At 55.3% G+C, this 21,493-nt stretch overlaps 1 protein-coding gene and 1 long non-coding RNA gene across 2 annotated transcripts in view; both read right to left on the reverse strand.

Moving 5' to 3' along the window:
• Positions 1-6,371: 6,371 nt before the first annotated feature.
• LOC308051135 lies at positions 6,372-7,403 on the reverse strand. The gene is made up of 3 exons (XR_013923437.1): positions 7,357-7,403; positions 7,178-7,242; positions 6,372-6,410 (listed from the first exon to the last, which is right to left on the reverse strand). It is a non-coding gene; the product is annotated as an uncharacterized lncRNA (long non-coding RNA).
• A 7,281-nt stretch (positions 7,404-14,684) lies between these two features.
• The window catches only part of LOC308051136 (protein spinster homolog 1-like), a 44,050-nt gene continuing 37,241 nt past the window's right edge, over positions 14,685-21,493 (reverse strand). The window contains exons 11-12 of the mRNA XM_080361451.1: positions 20,649-20,817; positions 14,685-14,815 (exon numbers count right to left, since the gene is read on the reverse strand). Of these exons, the coding sequence (XP_080217577.1) occupies positions 14,718-14,815; positions 20,649-20,817 (267 nt within the window). The 3' untranslated portion in view covers positions 14,685-14,717. The remainder of the gene's footprint in view (positions 14,816-20,648; positions 20,818-21,493) is intronic.

The raw sequence follows: 21,493 nt of genomic DNA on the forward strand, positions 1-21,493 counted from the left end.
CCTGATTTAGCGCCAAAATCGGCCCTAAAACCACTCGATTTAGCCCCAAAATGGGATTCCAAACCGTCCCGATTGAGTCCTAAAAGGGACCCCAAAACCCCCCGATTTAGCCCCAAAAGGAACCCCAAAACCCCCCCAAAATGTTCATGGGGGACCCCAACCCCCCCCCCAGCGACACAATGGGGGGAGACGGCGCCAAAATGGGGCAAAACGGGGCGAAAATGGGGCAGAAATGGGGGGAAATGGGGTTTTTGGCGTAGTCGGCAGTGTCAGCGTCATTGGGGTCGCGCTCCTGTTGGGGGCGCTGGGAGGGGGGGGGGAGGGGGGTAAGGGGGGTGTGGGGTGAGGGAGTGGGCGTGAGGGGACCCCAAAAATGAGGGGGGGCCAAAATACTCCGATTTAGAGCCAAAAGGGACCCCAAAACCACTTGATTTAGCCCCAAAATGGGATCCCAAACCCTCCCGATTGAGTCCGAAATGGGACCCCAAAATCCTCTATTTCACCCCTAAATGGGCCCCAAAACCCCCCATTTCACCCCAAAATGGTCATAGGGAACCCCAAGAATGGGGGTGGATGAAACCACCTCAATTTAGAGCCAAAAGGGACCCCAAAACCACTCGATTTAGCCCCAAAATGGGATTCCAAACCGTCCCGATTGAGTCCTAAAAGGGACCCCAAAACCCCCCAATTTGGCCCCAAAATGGTCATAGGGGACCCCAAAACCCCCCCAAAGCCCCATAGGGGACCCCAAACCCCCCCGATTTGGCCCCAAAACAGACCCCTAAACCCCTCGATTTGCCCCAAAAGCGACCCCATAATCCCCCATTTCACCCCAAAATGGGCCCCAAAAACCCCCAATTTGGCCCCAAAATGGTCATAGGGGACCCCAAAACCTCCCAATTTAGCCCCAAAAGGGACCTCAAAACCCCTCAATTTAGCTCCAAAATGGTCATTGGGGACCCCCCCAAAAGCCCCATAGGGGACCCCCATATTTCCCCCCAAAAGCCCCATAGGGGACCCCAAAACCCCCCAATTTGGCCCCAAAAGGGACCCCAAAACCCCCCGATTTTGCCCCAAAACACCCGTGGGGGGGGCAGTGGGATCCCATGTGGGTCAATAAAGGAGAAAATGGGGCAAAAAGTGGCGGATTTGGGTCTTTTTGGGGGAGTCTATGGGGCAGAGGGGGATTCTATGGGGCTGGGAGGACCTATGGGGGTTTCTATGGGGCTGGGGGTTCTATGGGGCAGAGGGGGATTCTATGGGGCTGGGGGGACCTATGGGGCTTTCCATGGGACTGGGGGGGATCTATGGGGTTGGGACGTCTATGGGGCAGAGGGGGATTCTATGGGGCTGGGGAGGTCTATGGGAGATTCTATGGGGCTGGGTGATCTATGGGGCAGAGGGGGATTCTATGGGGCTGGGGGGACCTATGGGGGTTTCTATGGGGCTGAGGGAGGTCTATGGGGTTTCTATGGGGATGGGGGGTCTATGGGGGTTTCTATGGGGCCGGGGGGGTCTATGGGGTTTCTGTGGGGCTGGGGGGTCTCTGGGGGTTCCTATGGGGGTCAGATCTATGGGGCAGGTCTGTGAGGCAGTGCTATGGGTCCGGCCGGGTCCCCGCCCCACACGTCCCCTCTGCCCCACAGCCCCCCCTCCCCCCTCAGCCCCATGGCCGGAGCCGCTTATGGGGCAGGACCCATAAGTGACCCCCAGACCCATAACTGACCCATAAGTGATTCCCAGACCCACCTCTGCCCCACAAGTAAACCCCAATGCCGAGGGACCCAGGCGTCCGGGCCCCACACCTGCCCCATAAGTGCCACTAAACCCCAGAGGACCCAGGCGTCCGGGCCCCACATCTGCCCCACACTCCAGCTTTGGGGTCCAGTTTTATTGATGGTTGGGGGGCAACGGGGGGATCTGTGGGTCACAGAGGAATCTGTGGGTCACAGGGGGGAAATCTATGGGGCCCATCAAAGATCTGTGGGTCACAGAGTAGATCTATGGGTCCCGGTGTGGTCTGTGGGTCTGGGGAGGATCTATGGGGTGCAGGGTGAATCTGTGGGTCACAGAATAAATCTATGGGTCTCAGGACAAATCTATGGGTCACAGTGCAAATCTGTGGGTCCCATAAGGAATCTGTGGGTCCCAGGACGAATCTATGGGGCCATGATGGGGATCTATGGGTCCCATAAAGAACCTATGGGTCTCAGGACAAATCTATGGGTCCCAGAGCAAATCTATGGGTCCCATAAGGAATCTATGGGGCCCAGAGCAAACCTATGGGTCCCATAAAGAATCTATGGGTCTCAGGACAAATCTATGGGTCATAGAGTAAATCTATGGGTCCCATAAGGAATCTGTGGGTCCCAGGACGAATCTACGGGGCCATGATGGGGATCTATGGGTCCCATAAGGAATCTATGGGTCTCAGGCCGAATCTAAGGGTCCCAGAGCAAATCTATGGGCCCCATAAGGCATCTATGGGTCTCAGGACAAATCTGTAGGTCCCAGAGGAAATCTATGGGTCCCATAGGGAATCTATGGGTCCCAGAGCAAATCTATGGGTCCCATAAGGAATCTATGGGGCTCAGGGTGAATCTATGGGTCCCAGAGCAAATCTATGGGTCCCATAAGGAATCTATGGGGCTCAGGGTGAATCTATGGGTCTCAGAGCAAACCTATGGGTCCCATAAGGAATCTATGGGGCTAATGGTGGAGATCTATGGGTCCCATAAAGAACCTATGGGTCTCAGGACAAATCAATGGGTCATAGAGCAAATCTATGGGTCCCATAAGGAACCTATGGGTCCCAGAGCAAATCTATGGGTCCCATAAGGAATCTATGGGGCTCAGGGTGAATCTATGGGTCTCAGAGCAAACCTATGGGTCCCATAAGGAATCTATGGGGCTAATGGTGGGGATCTATGGGTCCTATAAAGAACCTATGGGTCTCAGGACAAATCAATGGGTCATAGAGCAAATCTACGGGTTCCATAAGGAACCTATGGGTCCCAGAGCAAATCTATGGGTCCCATAAGGAATCTATAGGGCTCAGAGTGAATCTATGGGTCTCAGGACAAATCTATGGGTCCCAGAGCAAATCTATGGGTCCCATAAGGAATCTGTGGGTCCCAGGACGGATCTATGGGTCCCTATGTGTCCCTATGGGTCTCTATGAGTCTCTGTGGGTCTCTATGGGTCCCTATGGGTTTCTATGGGTCCCTATGGGTCCCTATGGGTCTCTATGGGTCCCTATGGGTCTCTATGGGTCCCTATGGGTTTCTATGGGTCCTATGGGTCCCTATGGGTTTCTATGGGTCCCTATGGGTCCCTATGGTCTCTATGGGTCCCTATGGGTCTCTATGGGTCTATGGGTCCCTATGGGTCCCTATGGGTCCTATGGGTCCCCATCGGTCCCTATGGGTTTCTATGGGTCCTATGGGTCCCTATGGGTCCCTATGGGTCTCTATGGTCTCTATGGTTCCCTATGGGTCCTATGGGTCTCTATGGGGCGTCCGTGTGTCCGGTGTCCGTGGGTCCCGTCTCAGCTGCGTCAGCGATTTTGGGGCCGAACCCCATGGGTCAGGGTGGGGGGAGGGGCAGCGGCAGCTCCTGGGGCCTGTGGGGACAGTTTGGGGTGAAAAACGGGGGATTTGGGAAAAATGGGGATCTGGGGCAAAAAAATGGGGGTTTTGGGGTGAAAAAGGGGGATTTTGGGGAAATATTTTGGGGTTTTTTGGGGGGGAAAAAGGGGATTTTGGGGGAAAAATTTAGGGGTTTTTTTGGGGTGAAAAAGGTGGATTTTGGGTGCAAAGGGGGATTTTTGGGGTGAAAAAGGGGGTTTTGGGGGCTGACCCACATGTTCTCGTAGTTGGCGGCGTCTTCGCTGTCGCTGCCTGGGGGGAAAAATGGGGCGTTTTGGGGTGAAAAAGGGGGATTTTGGTTAAAAAGGGGGATTTTGGTTAAAAAGGGGTTTTTTTGGGGTATAAAGGGGATTTTTGGGGTGAAAAAGGGGGATTTTGGGCACTCACCGGTGTGGGGGGAGGGGACGTTGACGTACTCCTGGCTGCCCCCTGGGGGGTAAAGGGTGTGGGGCTGGTTATGGGGCACAATGTGGGGCTATGGGGCTGGTTATGGGGCAGGATATGGGGTGAGATGTGGGTCTATGGGGCTGATTATGGGGCTGGTTATGGGGTACAATGTGGGGCTGCTTATAGGGCTGGTTATGGGGCTGCTTATGGAGTGGGATGTGGGTCTATAGGGCAGGTTATGGGGCTGCTTATGGGGCAGGTTATGGGGTGGGATGTGGGGTAGGTTATGGGGCTGAATATGGGGCTGATTATGGGGCTGGTTATGGGGCAGGATGTGGGTCTATGGGGCTCAATATGGGGCAGGTTATGGGGCTGCTTAAGGGGTGGGATGTGAGTCTATGGGGCCGAATATGGGGCAGGTTATGGGGCTGCTTAAGGGGTGGGATGTGAGTCTTTGGGGCTGATTATGGGGCTGGTTCTGGGGCAGGTTATGGGGCTGGATATGGGGCAGGATATGGGGTGGGTTGTGGGTCTATGGGGTTGTTTATGGGGCAGGCTATGGGGCTGGTTCTGGGGCTGGTTATGGGGCAGGATATGGGGCTGGTAATGGGGCAGCTTATGGGCCACAATGTGGGGCTATGGGGCAGGTTATGGGGCTGGTTATGGGGCAGGTTATAGAGCAGGATGTGGGTCTATGGGGCTGATTATGGGGCTGGATATGGGGCAGGTTATGGGGCTGGTTATGGGGTGGGATGTGGGTCTATGGGGCAGGTTATGGGGCTGGTTATGGGGCAGAATATGGGGCTGGTTATGGGTCAGGTTATGGGGCAGGATGTGGGTCTATGGGGCTGAATATGGGGCTGGTTATGGGGCAGGTTATGGGGCAGGATATGGGGCTGGTAATGGGGCAGCTTATGGGCCACAATGTGGGGCTATGGGGCTGGTTATGGGGCTGCTTATGGGGCTGGTTATGGGGCAGGTTATAGGGCAGGATGTGGGTCTATGGGGCTGAATATGGGGCTGGTTATGGGGCTGATTTTGGGTCAGGTTATGGGGCATAATGTGGGTCTATGAGGCTGCTTATGGGGCTGGATATGGGGCAGATTATGGGCCACAATGAGGGGCTATGGGGCAGGTTATGGGGTGAGACATGGGGCCGGTTATGGGGCTGCTTATGGGGCTGGTTATGGGGTGGGATGTGGGGCAGGTTCTGGGGCAGGATGTGGGGCTGGTTATGGAGCACAATGTGGGGCTATGGGGCTGGTTATGGGGCTGATTATGGGGCTGATTATGGGGCAGATTATGGGGCTGGTTATGGGGCAGGATGTAGGTCTATGGGGCAGGTTATGGGGCTGCTTATGGGGCAGGTTATGGGGCAGGTTATGGGGCGGGATGCAGGTCTATGGGGCAGGTTATGGGGCTGCTTATGGGGCAGGTTATGGGGCTGGATATGGGGCAGGATATGGGGCTGGATATGGGGCAGGATGTGGGTCTATGGGGCAGGTTCTGGCACAGGTTATGGGGCAGGTTAAGGGGCAGGTTATGGGACAAAATGTGGAGCTATGGGGCAGGTTCTGGCACAGGTTATGGGGCAGGTTATGGGGCTAGTTATGGGGCAGAATGTGGGGCTATGGGGCAGGTTATGGGACATTTTATGGGGCTGGTTATAGGGCAGGTTATGGGGCTGATTGTGGGGCAGGATATGGGGTGGGATGTGGGGCAGGATATGGGGTGTGATGTGGGTCTATGGGTCAGGTTATGGGGCTGTTTCTGGGGGTGGATCTGGGGCATCTTATGGGGCAGGATGTGGGACTATGGGGCTGAATATGGGGCTGGTTCTGGGGCAGGTTATGGGGCTGGTTATGGGTCAGGTTATAGGGCAGGATGTGGGTCTATGGGGCTGATTATGGGGCTGGTTCTGGGGCAGGTTATGGGGCTGTTTATGGGGCTGATTGTGGGTCAAGTTATGGGGCAGGATGTGGGTCTATGAGGCTGCTTATGGAGCTGGTTATGGGGCTGGATATGGGGCAGGTTATGGGCCACAATGAGGGGCTATGGGGCAGGTTATGGGGTGAGACCTGGGGCCGGTTATGGGGCTGCTTATGGGGCTGGTTATGGGGTGGGATGTGGGGCAGGTTCTGGGGCAGGTTATGGGCCACAATGTGGGGCTATGGGGCAGGTTATGGGGCTGGTTATGGGGCTGATAATGGGGTAGGATGTGGGTCTATGGGTCAGATCTCTGGGTCAGATCTATGGGTCAGAACAGATCTATGGGTCAGATCAGCTCTATGGGGCAGATCTATGGGTCAGATCCGTGGGTCTCACCCAACGAGCTCCCGGTGCCTTTGGGAACGTTCACGTAATCGTCACCTTGGGCTGGAAACGGGCAATTAACGGCAATTAATGGCAATTAACGGCAATTAACGGGTCATTAACGGCAATTAACCGTCATTAACGGTCATTAAGGGCAATTAACGGCCATTAACGAGTCATTAACGGCCATTAACGGCCATTAACGGGTCGTTAACGGCCATTAAGGGCAATTAACAGTCATTAACGGGTCATTAACGGCAATTAACGGCCATTAACGGGTCATTAACGACAATTAACGTGTCATTAACGGCAATTAACCGTCATTAACGGCAATTAACGGCCATTAACGGCAATTAACGGGTCATTAACGGCAACTAACGGCAATTAACGGCCATTAACGGCAATTTACGGCCATTAACGGTAATTAACGGGTCATTAACGGGTCATTATCGGCAATTAACGGGTCATTAAAGGCCATTAACGGCAATTAACGGACCGCTAACGGCAATTAACGGTCATTAACGGGTAATTAACGGCCATTAACGGGTCATTAACGGCCATTAACAGGTCATTAACGGCCATTAATAGTCATTAACGGTAATTAACGGCAATTAACGGGCAATTAACGGCAAATAACTGGCAATTAACGACAATTAGCGCGTCATTAACGGCAATTAACGGGTCATTAACGGCCATTAACGGTAATTAACGGCCATTAACGGGCAATTGACGGCAAATAATGACAATTAGCGGGTCATTAACGGCAATTAACGGGTCATTAACGGTAATTAGTGGTCATTAATGGGACAATGGGTCCCGTTGTCACCCACCCGAGGATTCGCTGTCACCCCCCGGTGGGGACCCGTTTGTCACCTCCTGGTCGGGCAGAACGTGCCTGGGGACAATGGGGACAATGGGACAATGGGGGCAATGGGACAATGGGGACAATGGGGACAATGGGGACAATGGGGTCAATGGGACAATGGGGACATTTGGTGACATCACGCACACGTAGCCCATGTAGGTGACGTCATCGTCATCGGGGTCCGGGGGGACGGGGGGACCTGTGGGGACAATGGGGTCAATGGGGTCAATGGGGTCAATGGGTTAATGGGGTCAATGGGGACAATGGGGTCAATGGGTCAATGGGTCAATGGGGTCAATGGGGTCAATGGGTCAATGGGGACAATGGGGTCAATGGGGTCAATGGGGTCAATGGGTCAATGGGGTCAATGGGGTCAATGGGTCAATGGGGTCAATGGGGACAATGGGGTCAATGGGGTCAATGGGGACATTAGGGTCAATGGGTCAATGGGGTCAATGGGTCAATGGGGTCAATGGGTCAATGGGGTCAATGGGGTCAATGGGTCAATGGGGTCAATGGGGACATTGGGGTCAATGGGGACATTGGGGTCAATGGGTCAATGGGATCAATGGGTCAGTGGGGACATTGGGGTCAATGGGATCAATGGGGTCAATGGGACAATGGGGTCAATGGAGTCAATGGGTCAATGGGTCAATGGGGACAATGGGGTCAATGGGGTCAATGGGGACATTAGGGTCAATGGGTCAATGGGGTCAATGGGTCAATGGGGTCAATGGGGACAATGGGGTCAATGGGGTCAATGGGGTCAATGGGGTCAATGGGTCAATGGGGTCAATGGGGACATTGGGGTCAATGGGTCAATGGGGTCAATGGGGACAATGGGTCAATGGGGACATTGGGGTCAATGGGTCAATGGGGTCAATGGGTCAATGGGGTCAATGGGGACATTGGGGTCAATGGGTCAATGGGATCAATGGGGACAATGGGGTCAATGGGTCAATGGGGACAATGGGGTCAATGGGTCAATGGGGTCAATGGGGACAATGGGGTCAATGGGTCAATGGGGACATTGGGGTCAATGGGTCAATGGGGTCAATGGGTCAATGGGGTCAATGGGGACAATGGGGTCAATGGGGTCAATGGGGACATTCGGTCAATGGGGTCAAGGGGTCAAGGGGTCAAGGGGGTCAATGGGTCAAGGGGTCAATGGGGACACTTGGGGGTCAATGGGGTCAATGGGTCAATGGGGGCAATGGGGCCAATGGGGTCAATGGGTCAATGGGTCAAGGGGTCAATGGGGACATCGGGGTCAATGGGTCAATGGGGACATGGGGGTCAATGGGTCAATGGGGACATCGGGGTCAATGGGTCAATGGGTCAATGGGGACATCGGGGTCAATGGGTCAATGGGGACACTTGGGGGTCACTCACCGCTCGCTGACCCCCGGTGGCTCTGGGGGGGGTGGGGCGACCTGGGGGCCCATTGGGGACATTGGGGACATTGTCCCCCCGGCTCCGCCCCCAACGTCCCCATTGGCCCCGCTGGCCCCACTGTTGGCCCCATAGGCCCCATTGTCCCCATTGTCCCCAAGGGCGGCGCCCGCGGCGGCTCCCTCGGCGCTTCCCACGGGTGGGGGAGGGGCTGGGGGGCACCTGGGGGGAGGGGACACTTGTGGGTCACGGGGGACATGGGGGTCAATGGGGACATTGGGGTCAACGGGGACATTGGGGACATTGGGGACACTTGGGGGTCAGTGGGGACACTTGGGGGTCAATGGGGGACACTTGGGGGTCAATGGGGATATTGGGGTCAATGGGGACATTGGGGACACTTGGGGGTCAATGCGGACATTGGGGACACTTGGGGGTCAGTGGGGACATGGGGGTCAATGGGGACATTGGGGTCAATGGGGATATTGGGGACAGTTGGGGGTCAATAGGGACATTGGGGGTCAATGGGGACACTTGGGGGTCAATGGGGACATTGGGGTCAATGGGGACATTGGGGACACTTGGGGGTCAATGGGGTCAATGGGGACATTGGGGGGCAATGGGGATCAATGGGGACATTGGGGGTCAATGAGGTCAATGGGGACATTGGGGACACTTGGGGGTCAATGGGGATATTGGGGTCAATGGGGACATTGAGGACATTGGGGACACTTGGGGGTCAATGGGGACATTGGGGACACTTGGGGGTCTATGGGGACACTTGGGGGTCATTGGGGTCAATGGGGACACTTAGGGGTCAGTGGGGACACTTGGGGACATTGGGGACATTGGGGTCAATAGGGACATTGGGGACACTTGGGAGTCAGTGGGGGACACTTGGGGACACTTGAGGGTCAGTGGGGACACTTGGGGGTCAATGGGGACACTTGGGGGTCAGTGGGGACATTGGGGACACTTGGGGGTCAATGGGGACACTTGGGGGTCAGTGGGGACATTGGGGTCAATGGGATCAATGGGGACATTGGGGGTCAATGGGGACATTGGGGGCATTGGGGAACACTTGGGGGTCAATGGGGACACTTGGGGGTCAGTGGGGACATTGGGGACACTTGGGGGTCAATGGGGACACTTGGGGGTCAGTGGGGACATTGGGGTCAATGGGATCAATGGGGACATTGGGGGTCAATGGGGACATTGGGGGCATTGGGGAACACTTGGGGGTCAGTGGGGACACTTGGGGGTCAGTGGGGACATTGGGGACACTTGGGGGTCAATGGGGACACTTGGGGGTCAGTGGGGACATTGGGGTCAATGGGATCAATGGGGACATTGGGGGTCAATGGGGACATTGGGGGCATTGGGGAACACTTGGGGGTCAATGGGGACACTTGGGGGTCAGTGGGGACATTGGGGACACTTGGGGGTCAATGGGGACACTTGGGGGTCAGTGGGGACATTGGGGTCAATGGGATCAATGGGGACATTGGGGGTCAATGGGGACATTGGGGGCATTGGGGAACACTTGGGGGTCAATGGGGACACTTGGGGGTCAGTGGGGACATTGGGGACACTTGGGGGTCAATGGGGACACTTGGGGGTCAGTGGGGACATTGGGGTCAATGGGATCAATGGGGACATTGGGGGTCAATGGGGACATTGGGGGCATTGGGGAACACTTGGGGGTCAGTGGGGACACTTGGGGGTCAGTGGGGACATTGGGGTCAATGGGGACATTGGGGACAATGGGGACACTTGGGAGTCACTTATGGGTCACTTTTGGGTCACTTGTGGGTCGCGGGGTCACTTGTGGGTCACTGACCTCTGCAGGGGGTCACGATGACAAAACTGGATCCGGGGGGCGGCCTGGGGGGGAGGGGGAGGGGCCAGTTGGGGGTCAGGCCCCCAACCCCAGCCCCATAGAAGGGACCCAGGAGTTCGGGACCCATAAGTGCTGCCCCCCCACCTCCCCTCCCCAAACTCACTTGTCAGGGGCGTCCAGTGGGGGGAGGGGACCTGTGGGGAGACCCATAAGTGATCCCCCCCAGCCCCATAAGTGCCCCATAGAGACCCCCCCAGTGCCCCATAGCGACCCCCAAAGTGCCCCATAGTGACCCCTGAACTGCCCCATAGCGACCCCCCAAGTGCCCCATAGCGACCCCCAAGCGCCCCATAGCAACCCCCGAACTGCCCCATAGTGACCCCTGAACTGCCCCATAAATGTCCCATAAGTGCCCCACATTGACCCCCAAGAATCCCCCCAAGTGTCTCTTAGTGCCCCCCAAGTGCCCCACAGTGCCCCCCAAGTGCCCCATAGCGGCCCCCCAAGTGCCCCATAGTGCCCCCCAAGTGCCCCATAGCGGCCCCCCAAGTGCCCCATAGTGACCCCCAAGTGCTCCATAGCGACCCCCCAAGTGCCCCATAGTGACCCCCAAGTGCCCCATAGTGACCCTCTCAGTGCCCCATAGTGACCCCCAAGTGCCCCATAGTGACCCCCCCAGTGCCCCATAGTGACCCCCCAAGTGCCCCATAGCGACCCTCAAGTGCCCCATAGCGACCCGAGTGCCCCATAAGTGGCCCACATTGACCCCCAAGAATCCCCCCAAGTGTCTCTTAGTGCCCTCCAAGTGCCCCATAGTGACCCCCAAGTGCCCCATAGCGACTCCCTAAGTGCCCCATAGTGACCCCCCAAGTGGCCCATAGTGACCCCCAAGTGCCCCATAGCGACCCCATAAGTGCCCCACAGTGACCTCCCAAGTGCCCCATAGCGACCCCCCCAAGTGCCCCATAGCGACCCCATAAGTGCCCCATAGTGACCTCTAAGTGCCCCACATTGACCCATAAGAATTACCCCAAGTCTCTCTTAGTGACCCCCCAAGTGCCCCATAGTGACCCCCAAGTGCCCCATAGTGACCCCCCAAGTGCCCCAGAGCGACCCTCAAGTGCCCCATAGCGACCCGAGTGCCCCATAAGTGCCCAACATTGACCCCCAAGAATCCCTCCAAGTGTCTGTTAGTGCCCCCCAAGTGTTTCTTAGTGCCCCCCAAGTGCCCCATAGTGACTCCCAAGTGCCCCACAGTGCCCCCCAAGTGCCCTATAGTGACCCCATAAGTGCCCCATAGCGACCCCCAAGTGCCCCATAGTGACCCCCCAACTGCCCCATAGCGACCCCCAAGTGCCCCATAGCGACCCCCCAACTGCCCCATAGCGACCCCCAAGTGCCCCATAGCGACCCCTAAGTGCCCCACATTACCCCCAAGAATCCCCCCAAGAGTCTCTTAGTGCCCCCCAAGTGCCCCATAGTGACCCCCAAGTGCCCCATAGCGACCACCCAAGTGCCCCATAGCGACCCCCCCAGTGCCCCATAGTGACCCCCCAAGTGCCCCATAGTGACCCCCAAGTGCCCCATAGTGACACCCCAGTGCCCCCCATAGTTTCCTCCCCAGCCCCCCAAGTGCCCCATAGTGACCCCCCAACTGCCCTATAGCAGCCCCATAAGTGCCCCACATTGACCCATAAGAATTACCCCAAGTCTCTCTTAGTGACCCCCCAAGTGCCCCATAGCGACCCCCAAGTGCCCCATAGAGACCCCCCAGTGCCCCATAGCGACCCCCGAGTGCCCCGTAAGTGCCCCACATTGACCCCCAAGAACCCCCCAAGTGTCTGTTAGTGCCCCCCAAGTGCTCCATAGTGGCCCCCCAAGTGCCCCATAGCGACCCCCCAAGTGCCCCATAGAGACCCCCCAGTGCCCCTCATAGTTTCCTCCCCAGCCCCCCAAGTGCCCCATAGTGACCCCATAACTGCCCCATAGCAGCCCCATAAGTGCCCCACATTGACCCATAAGAATTACCCCAAGTGTCTCTTAGTGACCCCCCAAGTGCCCCATAGTGATGCCCAAGTGCCCCATAGCGACCCCCAAGTGCCCCATAGAGACCCCATAAATGCCCCATAGCGCCTCCCAAGTGCCCCATAGCGACCCCCAAGTGTCCCATAGTGACCCCCCACGCCCCCCATAGTTTCCCCCCCCAGACCCCCAAGTGCCCCATAGCGGCCCCCAAGTGCCCCATAGCGACCCCATAAGTGCCCCATAGTGACCCCCAAGTGCCCCATAGCGACCCCCAAGTGCCCCATAGTGAACCCCCAGTGCCCCATAGTGACCCCCCGAGTGCCCCATAGCGACCCCATAAGTGCCCCATAGTGACCCCCAAGTGCCCCATAGCGCCCCCCAAGTGCCCCTTAGTGCCCCAAATTGACCCCTAAGAATTCCCCCAAGTGTCTCTTAGTGACTCCCCAAGTGCCCCCCAAGTGCCCCATAGCGAACCCCCAGTGCCCCATAGAGACCCCCCAAGTGCCCCATAGTGACCCCCAAGTGCCCCATAGTGACCCCCCAAGTGCCCCAGAGCGACCCTCAAGTGCCCCATAGCGACCCCCCAAGTGCCCCATAAGTGCCCCACATTGACCCCCAAGAATCCCTCCAAGTGTCTCTTAGTGCCCCCCAAGTGTTTCTTAGTGCCCCCCAAGTGCCCCATAGTGACCCCCCAAGTGCCCCATAGTGACTCCCAAGTGCCCCACAGTGCCCCCCAAGTGCCCTATAGTGACCCCATAAGTGCCCCATAGCGACCCCCAAGTGCCCCATAGTGACCCCCCAACTGCCCCATAGCGACTCCCAAGTGCCCCATAGCGACCCCTAAGTGCCCCACATTGCCCCCAAGAATCCCCCCAAGAGTCTCTTAGTCCCCCCAAAATGCTCCATATCCTGCCCCCCAAGTGCCCCATAGCGCCCCCCAAGTGCCCCATAGCGCCCCCCAACTCACGGCGGCGGCACCGTGTGCACAGGCCGAGCAGCAACAGGAGGGTGGGGGGCAGCAGGATCAGGCCCCACAACCCGCTATGGGGCCCGGGACCCTCCATGGGGCTGGGGGGGGGGGGGGGGGGTGTGTCAGCCGTGGGGCCCGGACGCCTGGGTCCCCCCCCCATGCTGCCCCACAGGATCCGGGGGGGGTGAGGGGGTCTGACCCATAAGTTGGGGGGCCCAGGAGTACAGTGGTTCCTGCCCCATAAGTTGGGGGTCTGAGAAGCCCATAACTGAGGGACCCAGGCGTCCGGGGGCTCTATAAGTAAAGGACCCAGGCGTCCGGGCCCCACATATTCCACCCCCCAAATGCCACCTAAGGGAGGGACCCAGGTGTCCGGGAGGGACCCAGGCGTCCGGGCCCCACATCTCCCCCCCAAATGTCACCTAAGGGAGGGACCCAGGCGTCCGGGAGCCCTATAAGTAGAGGACCCAGGCGTCCGGGCCCCACATCTCTTCCCCCAATATCACCTAAGGAAGGGACCCAGGCATCCGGGAGGGACCCAGGCGTCCGGGCCCCACATCTCCCCCCTGAAATGCCACCTAAGGGAGGGACCCAGGCGTCCGGGAGCCCTATAAGTAGAGGACCCAGGTATCCGGGCCCCACATCTCTTCCCCCAATACCACCTAAGGAAGGGACCCAGGCGTCCGGGAGGGACCCAGGCGTCCGGGCCCCACATCTCTTCCCCCAATACCACCTAAAGGAGGGACTCAGGCGTCCGGGAGGGACCCAGGCGTCCGGGCCCCACATCTCCCCCCTGAAATGCCACCTAAGGGAGGGACCCAGGCGTCCGGGAGGGACCCAGGCGTCCGGGCCCCACATCTCCATCCCCCCAAATACCACCTAAGAAAGGGACCCAGGCATCCGGGCCCCACATCTCCCCCCGCAAATACCATCTGAAGGAGGGACCCAGGCGTCCGGGAGGGACCCAGGCGTCCGGGCCCCACATCCCCCCCCATCCCCCGGTACCTTCTCCCGGCGCCGTCACCTCCGGGTCCCCGAGCGCACGTGGGGGGAGGGGACACCCCCCCCCTCCCCCTCCCCCTCCCCCACCCCCAGGAAGCTGCGGGCGCCGTGGGGCAGGAAACGTGTGGGGCAGGAAACGTGTGGGGCAGGAAACGTGTGGGGCGGGGGAGGGGGAGGAGACAGAGCAGCCGGAGACGGGATTGGGGGGCGAAGGGGGTTTTATTATGGGGGGGTTGTTGTTGGGGGGGGCACTTGTGGGGCGGCGTCACTTGTGGGTCAGGCCAGCACGTGGGCCACGGGCACCTTGGTGGGGCGGCCGCCGTGGGGCACGACCAGGTCGTCGGGGTCGGCGTCGGGGTCGTCGGGGGGGAGGCCTGGGGGGGTAATTAAAGGGGTAATTAATCAATGGGGGTAATTAATCAATGGGGGTAATGGGGGCGATGGGGACATTGGGGTCAATGGGTCAATGGGGTCAATGGGGGCAATGGGGACAGTGGGGTCAATGGGGACAATGGGGTCTATGGGGATCAATTGGTCAATGGGGGTCAATGGGGTCAATGGGGTAATGGGGGTCAGTGGGATCAATGGGGTCAATGGGTCAATGTGTCAATGGGGTCAATGGGGTCAATTGGTCAATGGGGTCAATATGATCAATGGGGTCAATAGGTCAATGGGGTCAATGGATCAATAGAGTCAATGGGTCAATGGGTCAATGGGGTCAATGGGGTCAATATGATCAATGGGGGTCAATGGGTCAATAGGTCAATGGGATCAATGGGTCAATGGGGTCAATGGGGTCAATGGATCAATGGATCAATGGGGCCAATGAGTCAATGGAGCAATAGGGTCAATGGGGTCAATATGATCAATAGGTCAATGGGGTCAATGGCATCAATAGGTCAATGGGGTCAATGAATCAATGGGGTCAATGGGGTCAATGGATCAATGGATCAATGGGGCCAATGAGTCAATGGAGCAATAGGGTCAATGGGGTCAATATGATCAATGGGTCAATGGGGTCAATGGGATCAATAGGTCAATGGGGTCAATGAATCAATGGGGTCAATGTGTCAATGGGTCAATGGATCAATGGGGTCAATGGGTCAATGAATCAATGGGGTCAATAGGATCAATAGGTCAATGGGGTCAATACGATCAATGGGGTCAATAGGATCAATGGGTCAATGGGGTCAATGGGTCAATTGGGACATTGGGGTCAATGGGCCAATGGGTCAATGGGGTCAATGAATCAATTGAGTCAATGGGGGCAATGGGGTCAATGGATCAATGGGGGTCAATGGGTCAATAGGTCAATGGGGTCAATATGATCAATGGGGTCAATAGGATCAATGGGTCAATGGGGTCAATGGGTCAATTGGGACATTGGGGTCAATGGGCCAATGGGTCAATGGGGTCAATGAATCAATTGAGTCAATGGGGGCAATGGGGTCAATGGATCAATGGGGGTCAATGGGTCAATAGGTCAATGGGGTCAATATGATCAATGGGTCAATGGGTCAATATGATCAATAGGTCAATGGGATCAATGGGTCAATGGGTCAATGGATCAATGAATCAATGGATCAATGGGGTCGATGGGTCAATAGGGTCAATGGGGTCAATGGGTCAATGCATCTATGGGTCAATGGGGTCAATGGGGTCAATGTGATCAATGTGTCAATGGGGTCAATGGGTCAATGGGATCAATAGGTCAATGGGGTCAATATGATCAATGGGGTCAATATGATCAATGGGTCAATGGGTCAATGGGGTCAATGGGTCAATGTGTCAATGGGGTCAATAGGATCAATGGGGTCAATGGGGTCAATGTATCAATGGGAACATTTGGGTCAATGGGTCAATGTGGTCAATAGGTCAATGGGGTCAATATGATCAATGGGGTCAATATGATCAATGGGTCAATGGGTCAATGGATCAATGGGGTCAATGAGTCAATGGGGTCAATGGGTCAATAGATCAATGGGGGTCAATGGATCAATGGGATCAATAGGTCAATGGGGTCAATGGGTCAATGTGTCAATGGGTCAATGGGTCAATGGGGTCAATGGGTCAATGGGTCAATAGGTCAATGGGGTCAATGGGGTCAATATGATCAATGGGTCAATGGGTCAATGGGGTCAATGGGGTCAATGAGTCAATGGGGTCAATGGGTCAATAGATCAATGGGGGTCAATGGATCAATGGGATCAATAGGTCAATGGGGTCAATGGGTCAATGTGTCAATGGGGTCAATGGGTCAATGGGGTCAATGGGTCAATGGGTCAATAGGTCAATGGGGTCAATGGGGTCAATATGATCAATGGGTCAATGGGTCAATGGATTAATGGGTTCAATGGATCAATAGGGTCAATGGATCAATGGGATCAATGGATCAATGGGTCAATGAATCAATGGGGTCAATGGGGTCAATGGATCAATACGTCAATGGGGTCAATGGGTCAATGGGTCAATGGATCAATGGATCAATGGGTCAATGGGTCAATGGGTCAATGGATCTATGGGGTCAATGGGGTCAATGGGATCAATGGGGGTCAATGGGTCAATATGATCAATGGGTCAATGGGGTCAATGGGGTCAATATGATCAATGGGGTCAATATGATCAATGGATCAATGTGGTCAATGGGTCAATGGGGTCAATGAATCAATGGGGTCAATGGGGTCAATGGATCAATAGGTCAATGGGGTCAATGGATCAATGGGTCAATGGATTAATGGATCAATGGGTCAATGGGTCAATGGGTCAATGGGTCAATGGATCAATGGATCAATGGGTCAATGGGTCAATGGATCTATGGGGTCAATGGGGTCAATGGGATCAATGGGGGTCAATGGGTCAATATGATCAATGGGTCAATGGGGTCAATGGGGTCAATATGATCAATGGAGTCAATATGATCAATGGATCAATGTGGTCAATGGGTCAATGGGGTCAATGAATCAATGGGGTCAATGGGGTCAATGGATCAATAGGTCAATGGGGTCAATGGGTCAATGGGGTCAATTGGTCAATGGGGTCAATATGATCAATGGGGTCAATATGATCAATGGGTCAATGGGTCAATGGGGTCAATGGGGTCAATGGGATCAATGGGTCAATGGGGTCAATGAGGTCAATGGGTCAATGGGTCAATGGGGTCAATGGGTCAATAGATCAATGGGGGTCAATGGGGTCAATTGGTCAATGGGGCCAATATGATCAATGGGGTCAATATGATCAATGGGTCAATGGGTCAATGGATCAATGGGGTCAATGAATCAATGGGGTCAATAGGGTCAATGGATCAATAGGTCAATGGGTCAATGGGTCAATGGGTCAATGGGGTCAATGGGTCAATAGATCAATGGGGGTCAATGGGTCAATGGGGTCAATTGGTCAATGGGGTCAATATGATCAATGGGGTCAATATGATCAATGGGTCAATGGGTCAATGGGGTCAATGGGGTCAATGGGATCAATGGGTCAATGGGGTCAATTGGTCAATGGGGCCAATATGATCAATGGGGTCAATATGATCAATGGATCAATGGGGTCAATGGGGTCAATGTGTCAATGGGGTCAATGGGTCAATAGATCAATGGGGGTCAATGGGTCAATGGGTCAATGGGGTCAGTATGATCAATGGGGTCAATATGATCAATAGGTCAATGGGTCAATGGATCAATGGGGTCAATGAATCAATGGGGTCAATAGGGTCAATGGATCAATAGGTCAATGGGTCAATGGGTCAATGGGTCAATGGGTCAATGGGGTCAATGGGTCAATAGATCAATGGGGGTCAATGGGTCAATGGGGTCAATTGGTCAATGGGGCCAATATGATCAATGGGGTCAATATGATCAATGGGTCAATGGGTCAATGGATCAATGGGGTCAATGAATCAATGGGGTCAATAGGGTCAATGGATCAATAGGTCAATGGGTCAATGGGTCAATGGGTCAATGGGGTCAATGGGTCAATAGATCAATGGGGGTCAATGGGTCAATGGGGTCAATTGGTCAATGGGGCCAATATGATCAATGGGGTCAATATGATCAATGGGTCAATGGGTCAATGGATCAATGGATCAATGGGGTCAATGAATCAATGGGGTCAATGGGGTCAATGGATCAATAGGTCAATGGGGTCAATGGATCAATGGGGTCAATGGGTCAATGGGGTCAATGGGTCAATAGATCAATGGGGGTCAATGGGTCAATGGGGTCAATTGGTCAATGGGGCCAATATGATCAATGGGGTCAATATGATCAATGGGTCAATGGGTCAATGGGGTCAATGGGGTCAATGGGATCAATGGGTCAATGGGGTCAATGGGTCAATGGGGTCAATATGATCAATGGGGTCAATATGATCAATGGATCAATGGGGTCAATGGGGTCAATGTGTCAATGGGGTCAATGGGTCAATAGATCAATGGGGGTCAATGGGTCAATGGGTCAATGGGGTCAGTATGATCAATGGGGTCAATATGATCAATGGGTCAATGGATCAATGGGGTCAATGAATCAATGGGGTCAATAGGGTCAACGGATCAATAGGTCAATGGGTCAATGGGTCAATGGGTCAATGGGTCAATGGGGTCAATGGGTCAATAGATCAATGGGGGTCAATGGGTCAATGGGGTCAATTGGTCAATGGGGCCAATATGATCAATGGGGTCAATATGATCAATGGGTCAATGGGTCAATGGATCAATGAGGGTCAATGAATCAATGGGGTCAATAGGGTCAATGGATCAATAGGTCAATGGGTCAATGGGTCAATGGGTCAATGGGTCAATGGGGTCAATGGGTCAATAGATCAATGGGGGTCAATGGGTCAATGGGGTCAATTGGTCAATGGGGCCAATATGATCAATGGGGTCAATATGATCAATGGGTCAATGGGTCAATGGGGTCAATGGGGTCAATGGGATCAATGGGTCAATGGGATCAATTGGTCAATGGGGTCAATATGATCAATGGGGTCAATATGATCAATGGGGTCAATATGATCAATGGGTCAATGGGTCAATGGATCAATGGGTCAATGGGATCAATGGGTCAATGGGGTCAATTGGTCAATGGGGCCAATATGATCAATGGGGTCAATATGATCAATGGATCAATGGGGTCAATGGGTCAATGGGTCAATGGGTCAATGGGTCAATGAGGTCAATGGGTCAATGGGGTCAATGGGTCAATAGATCAATGGGGGTCAATGGGTCAATGCGGTCAATATGATCAATGGGGTCAATATGATCAATGGGTCAATGGATCAATGGATCAATGGGTCAATGAGGTCAATGGGTCAATGGGGTCAATATGATCAATAGATCAATGGGGGTCAATGGGTCAATGGGGTCAATATGATCAATGGGGTCAATATGATCAATGGATCAATGGGGTCAATGGGGTCAATGGGGTCAATGGGTCAATAGATCAATGGGGGTCAATGGGTCAATGGGGTCAATATGATCAATGGGGTCAATATGATCAATGGGTCAATGGGTCAATGGGGTCAATGGGGTCAATGGGATCAATGGGTCAATGGGGTCAATTGGTCAATGGGGCCAATATGATCAATGGGGTCAATATGATCAATGGATCAATGGGGTCAATGGGGTCAATGTGTCGATGGGGTCAATGGGTCAATAGATCAATGGGGGTCAATGGGTCAATGTGGTCAATATGATCAATGGGGTCAATATGATCAATGGGGTCAATATGATCAATGGGTCAATGGGTCAATGGATCAATGGGTCAATGGGGTCAATGGGTCAATGGGGTCAATGGGTCAATAGATCAATGGGGGTCAATGGGTCAATGGGGTCAGTATGATCAATGGGGTCAATATGATCAATGGGGTCAATGGGGTCAATGGGTCAATGGGTCAATGGGGTCAATGGGTCAATAGATCAATGGAGGTCAATGGGTCAATGTGGTCAATATGATCAATGGGGTCAATATGATCAATGGGTCAATGGATCAATGGGTCAATGGGTCAATGGGTCAATGGGTCAATGAGGTCAATGGGTCAATGGGGTCAATGGGTCAATAGATCAATGGGGGTCAATGGGTCAATGTGGTCAATGGGTCAATGCGGTCAATATGATCAATGGGTCAATGGATCAATGGGTCAATGGGTCAATGAGGTCACCGGGGTCACGGGGTCACGGTGGGGGGGTGGTCACGTGCCCGCGCTCACCTCGCGCCTCCCGCAGCGCCCTGGCGCGGTCCCGCGGCAGCGAGAGGGCGGAGCCCAGGAAAGCCCCGCCCCCCAGCGCCGCCACGAAGGGGCAGAGCAGCAGCGCGCGGCCCAGCGCCTGCGCAGAGCGCTGCCACGAGGGGGCGGGGCCGCGCAGCGCGTCGCTCAGCTGCGGGGGGGGCGGAGACAGGGGCGGGGTCACGGCCGCCACAGCCAATCGCAGAGCCGGCCAATCGCGGCGCCCCAGCGCCGGCCCCTGGGTCCTAGTGCCCCCCCCCAGTTCATCCCAGTGACCCCCCAGTTCATCCCAGGGACTCCCAGTTCATCCCAGTGACCCCCCCAGGGACTCCCAGTTCATCCCAGTGACTTCCAGTTCATCCCAGTGACCCCCCAGTCCCTTCCAGTTCATCCCAGTGACTCCCCAGTCCATCCCAGTGACCCCCCAGTTCATCCCAGTGACTCCCAGTTCATCCCAGTTCATCCCAGTGACTCCCAGTTCATCCCAGTGACCCCCCAGTTCATCCCAGTTCATCCCAGTGACTCCCAGTTCATCCCAGTGACTCCCAGTTCATCCCAGTTCATCCCAGTGACCCCCCCAGGGACTCCCAGTTCATCCCAGTGACTTCCAGTGCCCCCCAGTCCCTCCCAGTGACTCCCAGTTCATCACAGTGCCCCCCCAGTTCATCCCAGTCCCTCCCAGTTCATCCCAGTGCCCCCCAGTTTGGTTCCCAGTCCATCCCAGTGCCCCCCCAGTTCATCCCAGTGCCCCCCAGTGACTCCCAGTTCATCCCAGTTCCCCCCTAGTCCCTTCCAGTTCATCCCAGTGACTCCCCAGTCCATCCCAG

Source organism: Nesoenas mayeri (genome assembly GCF_963082525.1).
Source record: "Nesoenas mayeri genome assembly, chromosome: 32".
Taxonomy (NCBI): Eukaryota; Metazoa; Chordata; class Aves; order Columbiformes; family Columbidae; genus Nesoenas; species Nesoenas mayeri.